This window comes from Rhodamnia argentea, chromosome 1, assembly GCF_020921035.1.
Source record: "Rhodamnia argentea isolate NSW1041297 chromosome 1, ASM2092103v1, whole genome shotgun sequence".
Taxonomy (NCBI): domain Eukaryota; kingdom Viridiplantae; phylum Streptophyta; class Magnoliopsida; order Myrtales; family Myrtaceae; genus Rhodamnia; species Rhodamnia argentea.
Window position 1 is genome coordinate 35,131,717 of NC_063150.1, and position 14,624 is coordinate 35,146,340.

The following is a 14,624-nucleotide window of genomic DNA, read 5'->3' on the forward strand; positions in this document are numbered from 1 at the left end:
GACGACATTGCACTTCGACTAACGTTTAGGGACTACATTGCATATCCGACCAAAATTCAAAGACCGTTTATATCATTTAGCCTATGTATTACATCTGCATGCGAAATATCACCGTAATACTTCGAATGGTTGGGGTTTGACCTTGATCCAACCCAAGCTCGTAAAATGGTTAGATTTTAGATGTTGACCCGAGTCTCACTACATTTGAAAACTTGAACTTGTAGAATCGGATTTCAATCCAGACGTTATGCCCCGCAACACGTATTTAATGATTAACTCACATCAACTTGAAATCAATCGCACCGTAGTAGTATGATATGTGCCAAAACCTTATATATTTGTGATTTTAATAAAACCAAGAGATGTGTCGCAGTATCTTTTTATACGTGATTTGTAGTTTGATTCTGTGGAAAAAAGTTTGAGGAAGGAAAAAAGAAAAGCTAATGTAACAAATCTAGATATTTCCAGTCCTCCACGTCATGCGCCTTTTTGTGTTTTCTGGATAAACCGTTATCAAAATTATGCTCTGAATTTTCAGAAAAAAAAGGTGCACGAGATGATAGATGAGCGAGTGCCACGTGGACGGCCCGAACGACGCAGCTTTTAACGAATTCTTTGACCCGGCAACAGCTTGCGCCACCATCATCGGCGTGCGCTTTGAGCTCCCTCCGTTGACCAGCCGAACCCCCCCCAAAAAAAAAAAAAAAAAGGAAAATCAAATTTTGTTAATTATTGCCAATAAAAAAAATTTAAAAGAACGCACTCCTTTTTTATGGATGAGAATGGGATTATGTAAATTTATGTTTTTGCCATATCTAACAATACATCTCGTGTCGTTATTGAATGTACCCGAGGACAACATCGTGCTAAAATTAAATTCTATGAACGTTCTCTCGTAAATGCAAGCATCCGGCATGCGAAATTTTAATATCTCACAGTATCGCCGTAATGCTTGATGAAAGGGCATTGCACTTTGCAATGTGGTGTCCTTGCTATTGATTGAGAAACTTTATATTTTGAGCGAGGTGGCAAAATCTTACAAGGTCTAAAATCACAGCCTTAGCTGGTTGTAGTCTTGATCGAATTGCTAATGCACCAATTTTTTTTTCTTTTTATAATAAGCACAAGATTCGGGAGAAGCGACTCGTGCTATCAAAATTATACGAGACGGTATCTCGAAAGTGTTTTGCGATCAAGTTATAAATACTCCGTGCCTCCGTCAAGATGCCATTCTCTTAGCAATAGTTAGAGACATGAATGAAGATCCGAAATTAAAGAGGCGAAGAACACCGTAAATTGAAAAAAAAAAAAAATGAAAACAGAAGAACCATCCATGTTGGAGAGCAGAATATTCGGAGGGAAAGGTGGAAATTTCCGAAAATGGGGCGTGGGATCAAAAACGGGCGTGCGTTTTTGGACGTAAGCTGCAACCGGCTGCGGGTGACCTGTGTCTGGCTGCTGTGTGGCTTCTTCGCTTTTGGGCTTCAATTCGTTTCTTTCTTTCTTTCCATTTGCCAACACCGGGGCGTCTTCTTCACCATTTTCCGTAGAACTCCACGCCGCCTTCTCTCTCTCCCTCCCTCTCTCTCTCTCTCTACGGGTTCATTTTCTCTCTCTAGGGAAGCTCGGCCGAATTTAATTCCTCTGTCGAGTCGTTGTCGCTCCCGCTCAATCGGGGCCTGCAAACCCTAGCGGTCGGGTCGCCGCCTTTTCACTGTTTCGCGAGGTGTCTCGTGGAATTCGATTGCGAGGCTGTAAGTTTTGATTCGGCTCGCTAGTTCTTTCTTCGCGGATGTTTCGATTTGCTGCATATAGTCTTGCCTCTGAGAGAGAGAGAGAGTCCTTGTGCGCGAGTGTTGAGTTGTTTCTTTTGATGTGATAGAGAGATTTGAGTTCGAGAGAATTTTGGAGGAGGAAAGAAGGGAGGAGGTTGAAATGGTTCGTGCTTTTGTGTTTTGGCGGAGGGATGCTGCTCTAGGAGATTGTATTGTTGAGCTGCTGTCAGTCTAGTGTAGAGCAGCTGCTATTGGGGTAGTCTGTTCTACTTCTTTGTGAGTTTATATCCGTGGCATTGGAAGGTTTTGAGTGTTCGCTTGTATGATTTCCTTTATGATTTTGTAAGGATCGGACTGTAGAACGGGTTTGAATCTGTGTTTTGACTTTATCTGGTTGTGTTTTAGGATTGAAATCTAGCTGCATCCGGTCAGGTTTTGAATACACCGAGTTAGTATGGTCTAGTGAGGGGCTCCAACTACTGCTACCCGGCACTTATTGCGAATGGCAGAAGATGGCCTTCGGATCGGTGGGCTTTCTTCTGGTTTGGCAGTGCTGTTGAATGAAGAGGATAGGGCTGATAATTTGTCGAAAGGCCGTCTAGTCTCTCACCGTGATGAGGTACGGAATCAATCTGTCGAGCACACTTTGGAGCGGATATTCGATCTTCCATGCAAGTCACTCGGTCCACTTTGTCGTCCAGTCGAGAGCAACTTGATTCATGGTATTATAAGGAGTGAGCTTTCGAAACTTGATGCAAATCTGAAATCGCAGGATCATGACATAGATGGCATAGTGATAATTGATAGTAGACGTGGTCCAAACATTGTTGCTCTTGATGTTTCCAGCATTTGTGGTGAAATTACAACCTTAGTTCCACCATTGCTTGTTGAGAGCTTGGCAATGTTTAGTAGCGTGAGGGCTAATGCTTATGTGTGGAAAGGAAAATGGATGTACGAAGTTATTCTGGAAACTTCTGGCATACAGCAGCTTGGATGGGCAACTGTATCCTGCCCTTTTACTGACCAGAAAGGTGTGGGAGATGCAGATGATTCATATGCATTTGACGGAAGAAGGGTAAAAAAATGGAATAAGGAAGCGGAGCCATATGGTCAGTCGTGGGTTATTGGTGATGTAATTGGATGCTGCATCGATTTAGATGATGATCAGATTTCGTTCTTCAGGAATGGAGTTTCTCTGGGGGCTGCGTTTCATGGGATTCGGAAAATGGGCCCTTGTGCTGGGTATTATCCTGCCATTTCACTTTCTCAAGGTGAACGTTGTGATATAAATTTTGGTGCCCGTCCCTTTAGGTACCCCATTGAAGGCTATCTTCCTCTTCAAGCACCTCCTTCCACCAATATATTGGCTTCTCGTCTATTGCATTACTTTTCAAGGCTTTTGAACATGTATTGTGGGGAGCGAGCTAAGTGCTCTTCAGTTTTGAGAAGGCTCAATAGATTTGTTCCATTCGAAGATCTTTTTGTGCCTGTGTCTGAAGCTATATGTAAGGAACTTTTCTCTAAGCTTGAAGCAGATGATGGGAGCCTTGAGTACATTGCCTGTGGACCACTTCTTTCCTTTATGATGGACGTGTTCAGGGTGCAAGCCCCTCATGACAATTTGAACTTTGATAGAGTTCTCGATAGTTTTCTAGAATTTCAAGCCTCGCGTTCTATGTTTGAGCACATAATAAATGCTCTTTCACGCTGTTGTAAAACGGCATGTTTGGTCCTAACAGAATGTCCATATTCAGGATCCTACCCTTACCTTGCCCTGGCCTGTCATATTTTTAGACGAGAAGAAATAATGGTGCTTTGGTGGAAGTCTTTGAATTTTGAACTTCTGTACGAGGGTTTTCTGTCCCGTAAGCCTCCAAACAGAGAGGATCTTCAGTGCTTGATACCTTCTGTTTGGTGGCCAGGGTCATGTGAAGATGTTTCTAGTGAAAGTAGCATGGTTTTGACAACTACGGCTCTTTGTGAAGCTATAAGTAAGGTACTGATTACAGTCACAACTGTTAGTTTTGAGCTATTTTGACTTGTTTTCCTTCAGATGTATACTTATTTCTAGTTTAGAGATGTCTTATCACAATCCCTCTAAAGAGAACTTAAAAGAATGATCATGGATTTGGTAGTGTTACTGTATAGTTTGTCCGATAATCTTGGACTGAGATTCCTCATGGGCTGTTTTGTGTTGCGGGCCTTTCTCTAATGCTTACTGGTCCCATTAAAGAATCCTAAAGTACACCCTGACTCTACTGTCCTATTTGTTTGCTGTCCAAAATGACCTTTGTGCTGTCTTAAATTCATGCTTCTGATTCTTCTAGTCAATTAGATCATAGTATCTAACCGAACCGCAGAGGAATGGATTTTGATTCTCACAATATGCCACACATTCGCGTGCTGCCTGCTGTTGATTGGCATGATCTGGACCATGGAATCAATTCAATGTTAGTTAACTTTATTTTCTTCGATTAAGGTATTAAGTAGTTTATCTTGTCAGTGTGAGACTAACTTTGCACATGCTTCAACAATTTTAGTGAAATGGTTGGGTAATGGTAGCTCATTTCTGAACCTTATGCTGACATAGATCTTATTGATATAAGGTTGATCGGTAGTGTAGAAACTAATGCTTGCTTATTTTCTATCTCGGCAGATTGAGGAAAAGCATAGGGAGCTCTGTCGACTGGTAATACAATTTATACCTCCTGCAGCACCTCCCCAGTTGCCTGGTTCAGTTTTTAGGACATTCATACAGAATGTTTTATTAAAGAACAGGGGAGCAGACCGGGATGTTCCTCCGCCTGGAGTTTCAAGCAATTCTGTTCTCATTTCTTTATACACAGTCATCCTTCACTTCTTGTCAGAAGGGTTTGCCTTAGGAGAAATGTTTAGTTTGTGGAGAAGCAGTGAGACTGATGGTTCTGACCTGGCTTTTCTTCATAGAGGGGGACAACAAAGCTTCCCTGTCTGTCTGTTCCTTAAAGACGATCCACATCGGTGTGACATTTCGAGGCTTGGAGGTTCATACAGTCATCTGTCAAAATCTCACCCTACATATGATCAGGAAGCTGAAGTAGTTCGGTGGGAGGAGGGATGTATGGATGACCAAGAAACCAGAATAACCCATTCAACAATCCAAAAACCGTGTTGTTGCTCCAGTTATGATGTTGATTATGGTAGAATGTCCAAATGGCCAATTAGATATAGGATGAAAGGTTCTCGTGGCCATTGTAGTTCTATTGCAGAGAGATCTGCTCATGTTGCTGCTGAGTGCAGTGCTGGAAGTTTAAATGATGAAATGGCAGAAAAGCCTAGCACTAGTGACCAAACTGAACCTGAATTTGGTTATCGGCCAGTTCATAATATCAGGAGTTTACCAATAGAGTGCAGTATGTCTTCAGCGACAGTAAGAGAAGAAGAACTTCTGGATGCTTTGTTGCTGCTGTATCATATAGGTCTTGCGCCAAACTTTAAGCAGGTGAGGACTCAGCTACCTGCTCGATAGAAGAGGAAAAATACAAATCTTAATCAATTACCTTTTAGCATGTTGAATTCTCACATAGCCAGTTGAATTTTGTGATAATAATTTTGTGTTGGATGTACAGCTATGATGATCAAATGCATTTGTCAAGAAGGTGGATAGTGTATGGAGCTAAGGAAATTATCCTGGTGGATTGTGTATGTAGATTAGGAAATTTGCTTGTCTAAAAAATCAGGTCTTACACATACTTCTTTGTCACCTTTTTGGCACAATATATTCATTTTATTTTGATTAATTTTAGATAAAGATGGATGTATGTTGACCAAAGGCAGTTTCTCATTTTATTTCTTCCGAACTACAACTGATACAGCTGAAAATGTACATGCAAACCAATAGTTGATGCTCGGAACATACTCATTTTTTCAAGATAGTCTACTATCTTTGGGATAAGATGGATCAAGAACGTTATTGCACCCCCTTGGTGCCCTTTATTAACGTTTTCTCTTACCTATCAAAAATAAAAAAAGATGGATTAAGAAAACGTTTATTGAATCTTCTTGCTTCCGTTTTTTTAGAGTTGTCTGTTCTGTTTTCTGAGGACAATTTGGTGCTTGGAAGTTGAGTTGTTTGTTAGAGGAGTTTGAGACATGCTTTAAATTAAAGTCTAATTTAAACACCTCAAATCTCAAACCTCTTAAAACTTCATTACATCGGCCGTCGAGGATTAAGCTAATGGCGGGACCTTTGTAAATGTTGCCTTTGTGTGGTTAGTTATTCTCAAGAAAGTTTTAATTAGTTCGCATAACCATTGGTGGGCATCGACACAGTAAAAGCTTAGATATGATTTTAGTGTGACGTTGACCAAGGATGGTGCAAAGTCCTTTTTCTTCATTTACTGTGCAAGCGTTTAGGATAATATTTTAAATTATTTAGTATCCAAGTTACTGTTTGTGGTTACGGTGGTTGAGTTTTATTTTTTTGGGGGGTCTTTTTTGGTCTTTTCTTATGTTTTCAGAGTCATAGTGGTTCTAGTTTTACTTCCTTAGGTAGGAATCCTTTTAATAATGGGTCTTTATGCCTATTTATTAGTCTTGGACGGTTGCTTTCAGTTTAGAAATTATTTTTCCTAATTGAATATAGTTTGTTTCGAGGAATCTGTTCTTTGTTGTTCCTGGCATTGAAGTCCAGAAGGCAATCTTTTAGATTGTGTGTTTCCGCTTGAATTGTTCGATTGTGCTTCTTCAATTATGTTTGTGGTGTTGATGTACCTTGTTAGGGTTTTTTCCATATATCAATTTGGTATTGTCTGCCGGGTTCTGATCTTGAGATCAGTGGGTTATGGGCCCCTAGTCATCTTGTCCGATCTTTTAGTGAGCATCATTCTTTCCTGATTGGAGAAAGCTCTAATACCAAATGGATGTAGGGAAAAGCAAAAACTTAACAAGCTACTCAACATCAAGAACAGAATTGAAGAAGCACAGTTGAGCAATTCAAGCGGAAACACACAATCTAAAAGATTGCCTTCTAGACTTCAAATCCAGGAACAAGAAAGAACAAGTCTTTGATAGAAACTGTACTCAACAATGAAGAATACTCTCTAATCTGAAAACAACTTTTCAAGACTAATAAATAGGTATATTAGTACGATTCCTACCTTAGGAAGTAAAACTAGCACCACTAGGACTCTTAAAACATGAGAAAAGTACCAAAAACAAAATAAAACTCAACTACCGTAGCCGTGAACAGTAAATCGAAAAATAAATAATTTAGAATATTCTTCTATGCTCCTTCATCAAGTTGCAAGCTTCTCTTGAGCCTTAAATGGAGATACCACCGACAGTAGTTGGTACCTTGTTCCTATTTATCTATATAGATCTCTGTAGGCTGGTTGACATCTAAAGCTTTTATTGTGAGGCAACTCATGCATTGGCTAGGAAAGCTCTGAGTTCACATTGAGCAAATGGCTCGTACAGTACTTATGGTTTTTCCTAGTGCCAAAATGATGGATTGTGATTTTCCAGGAAAAAGAACTTTTCTAGGAAATTTCTCCTTATGTAGTGCGATTAAATGTTGGACATAAGTGATGTGATATCAACCAATTGAGGATATTATGATTTTCCTTATGGTCATGGAACTTGATAGACTCATTTTAAGATGAGGAGGTAGCTAATGCATTGAATGTTTCAAGATGATCGAATGGTAATATCGCTTGGTCTAAAATTTTCGTTACTCTATTTTCAGGCGTCGTATTACACATCACACCAGTCCCAATTCATCTCTCTCTTGGAAGAAACTGACAAACAAATAAGAGAGCAAAGCTATGGTGAAAAGTTGAAGCGTTTAAAGGAAGTTAGGAATGGTTATCGGGAGGAAGTTGCCAACTGTGTTAGGCATTGTGCTTGGTAAGAGGACAAGGAGACTAGTGATTTCATCATCTCACGTACATTTCATAGTAACTGTGCTCTAATCTATATAATGTGTGTCGCTTGAGACGACTAGCCACTGAATTTTATAGTCTACATGCAGTGTCTCGTGTGACTTAGTTTATGCAGGTTGTACTGCCTCATCACTGGATTGCCTCTTGTGTGGTTGCTTTTACTGCAGATTGAGATCTGAAATGTTGGGAATTTGATTCTATTTGTCAAGACACATTTTATATTTCTTGTATTTCCTTTAGCATCGGCATTATGATTCCATAACAAGAGAAGTTCGGGTCTATGGATTTTTCTATCCCAAACAGAGTTTTTATATCAACTTCTTCTTCTTCTTCTTCTTCTTCTTCTTCTTCTTCTTCTTCTTCTTTTATAGTTGTGAAAGACAAAATTTTGGGGCTTTGGTTTATTCAAACACATTTTTTGGTTATTGCACCTAATATGATTTTTTCTTCTGTCATTGTGGCTAATTCAAATTGTTGCACTCTTTTCTATGATTGGTGTGCAATGTCAGAGGATTTCCCTAGGATTCTTTATTGGATTGAGCCTACCTGACATGCCGCTTCTGTAAATCAAACAGAAATTCTGCAATGTATCATCCATGCTATTGTCATCAGTTCCTGATTGTCATAATCATTTTCTACAGGTACAGGATCTCTCTATTTTCACGATGGAAGCAAAGAGGCATGTTTGCTGCCTGCATGTGGACTGCTCAACTGCTTCTAGTTCTTAGCAAAATGGATTCTGTGTTCGTATATGTTCCCGAGTTTTATCTCGAATCTCTTGTAAGATCTTAAATTTCATTTAACTCAAATGTTTGTGTTCTATTCGGTCTATTCACTGTCCAGTTAATTTGGTATTTGCAGCTTCCCTCGCACATTTCATGTGCATCTTAATAGAATTTTGGATTTGTACTTCAAATTTGGATGTCAACAGAGGAAGCTTGGGTTCTCAATGACATTTTATGATCTTTTCAACTTCAGAACTAACTTGTCTCTTGCATTATGCATTTCCTTTAGTAGCAATGCTTTTGTTACCTGTTATCTTCATCTTTTCATGCATGCTTGATGAATAGACAAAGTAAAAGGACACCCTAGGACACAAGCTCCTGCCCTGTGAGGAAGGACATTCTGACCTGCTAGTATTTCAAAGGCAATTTTCATGAGAGCATCCATGACATCCCAGTCATATCTACGCAAGCTTAAAATAAAAATGAGGATCGATTTCTTGATTAGAAATGTGTGAATACATGGCCAATTTATTTCACTTATGTTCTGTTGTCATAATGTAAGTGAACCTGTAGATGCTGTGATGCCCTGATAACTGACATGTTATATTGTTATCATTGCGCTTGCACTCTCATTGAGTGATTGCTTAATTTATTTGGTTTTTCTCTTGGAGTAATTCGTGAGGATTGCTGTACTCATAGGGTATCGATTAGCTAACTCGAAAAGACAAATTCAAAATTCAGATTCATGCTCTTTGACAATGCTCTTTAAGATGTTTGAGTCACTGACAGTTGCCTCTGTCGTTGCAGGTTGACTGCTTTCATGTTTTACGTAGGAGCGATCCACCATTTGTCCCTTCAGCTATATTTATTAAGCAAGGACTGGCTTCATTTGTATGTTCTGCTCCATTTTTTTCCTATTTCTCCTTAAAATTCTAGGGCTCTTCAAGTCATGATAAGTGATTTCCGGGGCTGCGTTTGTTATTATGCATGTACTGTGCTTAAACTGTAGCCTGATTATTTGCTGTTATTATATTGCATGGTGCCTACCAATTGAAAATTGCTATATGTAATTGACATACTCTCGTGGCTTCTGGAAAATTTGGAGCAAAGTAACCCATTGACTTGTCACTGGTTTGATATATGGTTTCTTTCATTGGGGATGTCCACATAAAGTGTGCATGTGCATATAAACACACATAGTTATGGAGAATCCTTGGACAATGCAAGTATGGTCATGTTTGAAGAGAATTACTCGTTAGGTCAGAATAATGTCGAGCAGTACTTTCTATCTATTGTTGTTTCTTTTTCATGTGATCAAGGAGGGTTTGTTTGAGTAATGGGCTTGTCATATAGATTTTTCTTTTGTTCTCTCTTTTTTTTTTTTTTTTTTGGTACAGGAGGTGTTTCTCGGAAAAGCTTTAAATAGATGAAATCTGTTGCTTCAGACCCAAGATATGAGGAAACTATCAAGAAAAATCAACTGAATGGACCAATTATTGGATGTAGATAAGAGTTTGTTGTGACGGTGGGACTGAGATAGATGAGGTTAGGTCATGAATATATATTCTGAACTGTATCTCCGGAGTGTTCTGTTTGGACATTGAAAGCTCTCCTGCAGTTCTCGATCAGTTACTTCTTTGACTTGGACTGTCCAAATGTCAGGAACCCATTTGGATGGGCTTTGGGGTGGCTTTGAGCTATTCAATTAGCCGCCCGTGAATTGTCTGCCAAGATAGAAACAATTTTGTACTTATAACAAGTGGCGAAGAAATGGTGTTGACAGCACTACTGTCAGTATTTTTTAAAGATAATTTGTGTAGTGTTAAAAAAAAATGTCACACATATGAACGTATAAGTGAAAGTTAAAAGCTAAGCCAAGCCAAACTCATACACTCATTCGACGAGTATTTCCATATTTTTTCTAGAAGAGGACTTTTGGATGTCAGAATTGACTGGTGTGCATCTCTGTTTGACAGCTATGGCATTTTGCAGAATAAATATTATTGTAAGACTGCTGTTCTTGACTTTTATATAGCCATCTTCGTTAATTGCATGGGAGTAAGTTTTTTGTTTGTGTTGATCAGGTCACTTTCCTAGTAATGCATTTCAACGATGCAAGAATATCAAGTGCAGATCTTAAGGATCTTCTTCTTCAGTCTATTTCGGTCTTGGTGCAATACAAGGAATTCTTGGAGGACTTTGAGAACAATGAGGCTGCCATCCAAAACCTACCGACCACGTTGCTGTCATCATTTGACAACAGATGTTGGATCCCGGTAACTAACATTCTTCTAAGGTTATGCAAGGGCTCTGGTTTTGGTTCTTCAAAGAATGGAGAATCATCATCATCATCATCGGTTGTTTTCCAGGTGAGTTGTAAATTCTCTCTTTCTGTCCCTCCCTCTGTCCCTTGTGAGACTTCTTCCTGACTAGAATTCTTGCCTCTTGCTCAATAGAGTTTGCTGCGAGAAGCTTGTGTCAATGATGAAGTCCTATTCTCAACTTTTCTTAATCAGCTATTTAATACTTTGAGCTGGACAATGACAGAATTTTCTGTCTCAATTCGTGAGGTCAAAGACAAGTATCAGGTATTTCAAAGAAATTTCCGACTGTCAAACATCAATGCTTTGTTTGTTTGGCTTATGTAGGTTATTGATATGGAGGCTTAAGTTGACAATTGTGCTAGTGGATATCTATCACATAAATGTAGACATATGATAGACCTCTTTAGCCTTGTTTATAACATGCCTATAGTGTGCGGTGCTGCAGAAGCGAAACAGTTGGAGAACTGCAGGATCAATAGAAAAAATACGCTTGGAGTTGCAGAGAACTTAGAAGTAGAGTTTGGAATCGGAAAGGACGATTAGTTTTGTAGTATGTTGTAGATCATGGTGTGTGGGATGGTGGATGCGTGTAATCAAAGGAGTGGTACTAGAGGGCTACACCTTTGTATTGTAATTTGGATCACTAATTCAAGTCTACAATTTGAAGTGCGAAATTGGATTGTAGTATTTTGTAGATCATGGTGCGTGGGACAGTATATGACTGTAGTCAAACAAGTGGTAATTGAGGAGCAGACCTTCATAGTGCAAATTTGGATCACTAATTCAAGTCTACAGTTTGAAGTGTGAATTTGAATCTTTCACCAAAGAAAATTTATTCAACTGGTGAACTGTAATCTGGAGCATGACACAATTACAGATTGCCAGCGACTTACAATGCCAAATGTGGTATTTCGGACAATCGGCAAAGTCGGCCGATAGAAAAATGAATAATCAGCAGAGCAAATCATCGATCAATGAAGAAGGAAGTCGAGTCGAGAACTACGTCGGGATGTAGGGACTTGAGCTTGAGCTGTCTGTGCCATCGAGATGAAGCAACTTTTCTCAAGTTAAGACAACAGGAATTGGAAGAGGTGAAGCTGTGTGCAACTCAGAGGCAAAGCCTGGAATGTTAGATCCTACAATAGAATAAGAAGACTCGCATGCAAATTATGTTAATAGTATTGGTCCTAGAACTTGGCCCAAAAAAAAAAAAAAAAATATATATATATATATATATATATATATATATATATATATAATACAAGTTCTGAGAAGAGAAAAAGAAAAAATGTTAGATGGGCTAGTCTGCTGTCTCAATTTTTTGATCTTTTATATTGTTCCATATTCTGAAAATACTTAATTGTGTTCTAATGGAACATTCGGAAGAAGTCTTCCCACAACGTACTGTGTTCTAGGTAACTTGAACTGTGTTTTTTTTTTTTTTTTGCTCCGCCTCCTGTGAGGATCTGCATCTCGGGCAACCTTAGTTTCACCTTGTAATGTGCGAATGAAGTAGATAAAACACTACAAATGAGATTATTGAATGGAGTAGATAAAACACCAGTAAATTAAAGGCTTAATTTGATTTAGCAGTACCGTATTCTGTTCTATTGTAGTTGCATTAATCAGGTCTATAACTTGTGGAATCATGTCATGTAATATGTCGGATCTGAGCTGTCTTTCAGTCCCCAACTTTTAAAAGCCCACCAATCCTGTTCTATTAATTGTAAGGCATAGTGAAAACCTCACTTTGTTGTGGGAGAAATCTAGACTTTAGACTTCCCTGCATTGGTTATTTGAAAGCAAGTTATATGCAGCATGAGCACTTTTGCCTACATGTGCACTTTGGCGTAAGTTAAGTTGGATTCTTTTGCATAGCGTTGTTGTGTGTTTCTAACAGGTTCACTGCTACAAGATTGCTGTTCTTCTCTCTCTCTCTCTCTCTCTCTCTCTCTCTCTCTCTCATGCGTGCAGAATGATTTGAGAAGCTTCATTACTCACTGTTCGGCAACATTCTGCAGGTATTGGATTTCCATCAGCGAAAGTGCAGTGTCATATTTGATCTTTCTTGCAATCTTGCAAGGGTTTTGGAGTTCTGTACTCATGAAGTCCCTCAAGCGTTTCTGTCTGGAACTGATACAAATCTACGAAGGCTGACTGAGTTAATTGTGTTCAGCTTGAACCATATATCTTCTAGGGCGTATGCTGAGTTTGATCTGTAAGTTTTTGTGCCATTGATGTCTCATTCACCTCTTCTTGTTCTCTGATTTAGGCCAGTTATTTACATTACTTGTGATGTCTACTTGATTGTCTGTTGAGGGCTATGAATCTCCAAGCGGTCATGTGGGCCTCTCAAGTGATGCTTGTTTCTCCAGCCAAGTGATTTCTTACTTGGCTTTCCATTGCCAGGCATAAAATTCAGTCGAATGGAGCGCTAAATAGTTAATTCAGTACATTAAGAGTTACCTAATCTTTTTATTTGTCCCTTGTAGGTCGTTGAAAAAACACATTCAATCTTCGGAGAAAGTGAACCGGGGGATGCTTTTGGCACCTCTTGTAGGGATTATCTTAAATCTGTTGGATGCTAGTGGGGAGAAATCTTGCTGGGATCATAACGATGTAGTGAGTGTGTTTGCGAGCGCAGACTGCTCCAACACAGTTCATCATGGATTCCAATTCCTTTTGCAGCACAATTGGGTGAGTAATTTGGCTAGTCTAACCTTCCAAATAATTCACCTGTTGGGGTCACAATCTCAACTTACAAATTCGGTGCTGGGTTGTGCTGTCAAAATAGTGGTTGCGTTGCTGTCAAGTTAGGAATAAATAATGTAAATGCAGGGTTTTGTGTTTTGTGATGGCTAATTTTAGTTGTCGATTCCACTTGAACTGTCCCTTTTCCATTCTTTTCTGCTTTTGTTCACTTCATGTGGAGGTCTGCATCGTGCCCCTTCCCCATGATAAACTGAAAAAATCCTTGTTGCTGTTTTCATGATATAGTTCTATCTTTTTAATCAAGTTTTTAGGGTGACATGAAGATACATTCTGTCGTTAAGATGCATATATCTTCACCTTTCTCTCTGACCGATTATTCATTCTGTTGCTACTGCCAAACTTGACTGCTTTGATCTAAGTTTGGCTATCTGCTGACATTTACCCACTGAGCACTTCCTACTCATTTTGCAGGCCAAGTTCTTCCGAAGTGATGCTTACGTCCCACAGATTGCACAGCTAGAGAGTTTCGTAAGTCAGCTCATCTGCCAGACCGAGTTAAAGGAAGTTGAGGGCGCCGGACACAAGGAAGAGAAGGATTCTGACGATGAAATGTGCTGTATTTGTTATGAATCCGTCGCAAATGCACGGTTCGTGCCTTGCTGCCACAGATCGTGCTATGGCTGCATAACCAGACATCTCCTCAATTGCCAGAGATGCTTCTTCTGCAAAGCAAGCATCTCAGAGGTCGTACAGATTGGAGAGGGCACATACAATAAGTAGCATCCTCCCTTAAATTAGATAAGGTAGAAAATTAAAAGAAAAAAGGTAACCTCTTGTTTCTTGGCACAAGAATAATATGTTGTCGTGCAGATTTAGCTGGCCGATGACTTTCACATAGTTGCCTGCTGCCTGGTGTTGATGCCAACTCTTCTGAATCCACATAGGTAGAGAGGGGAAAGAACTACCTAGGAAAGTTAATTCAATTCAAGTATTTATACCTGTGTATATGTCATACCAGAGAACTGCAAAGGGCACTGGCATTTTAGTCGAAATTTTGTAGAGGAATATCGAGGGGCGTTTCCTTCTGTAAATACGAGTTGTAAAGGGGCAAGCAGAATCTTGTGTCAACCCAAAGTTAAATTCTGGACTCTCAACTCTCTGTCCACG

General features: G+C 39.4%; 1 protein-coding gene across 1 annotated transcript; it reads left to right on the forward strand.

Annotated features, from left to right (window-relative positions):
- Window positions 1-1,435: 1,435 nt before the first annotated feature.
- Window positions 1,436-14,268, forward strand: LOC115738831 (E3 ubiquitin-protein ligase RKP). Its single transcript, XM_048273240.1, has 11 exons — window positions 1,436-1,754; window positions 2,181-3,771; window positions 4,432-5,256; window positions 7,501-7,661; window positions 8,338-8,476; window positions 9,229-9,312; window positions 10,506-10,790; window positions 10,878-11,009; window positions 12,767-12,963; window positions 13,238-13,442; window positions 13,929-14,268. The coding sequence occupies exons 2-11, from the start codon at window positions 2,278-2,280 to the stop codon at window positions 14,235-14,237; spliced, it is 3,831 nt and encodes a 1,276-aa protein (XP_048129197.1). The 5' UTR covers window positions 1,436-1,754; window positions 2,181-2,277; the 3' UTR covers window positions 14,238-14,268.
- The last annotated feature ends 356 nt before the right edge of the window (window positions 14,269-14,624 follow it).

What these genes read in the sequence shown, in the direction of transcription:
- LOC115738831 (XM_048273240.1), top strand. Translation starts at nt 2,278, where the DNA reads ATGGCAGAAGATGGCCTTCGGATCGGTGGGCTTTCTTCTGGTTTGGCA. An exon ending in TTTGTGAAGCTATAAGTAAG is followed by an intron (nt 3,772 to 4,431) that starts GTACTGATTACA and finishes CTATCTCGGCAG; the next exon opens with ATTGAGGAAAAGCATAGGGA. An exon ending in TCCTTTTGCAGCACAATTGG is followed by an intron (nt 13,443 to 13,928) that starts GTGAGTAATTTG and finishes CTCATTTTGCAG; the next exon opens with GCCAAGTTCTTCCGAAGTGA.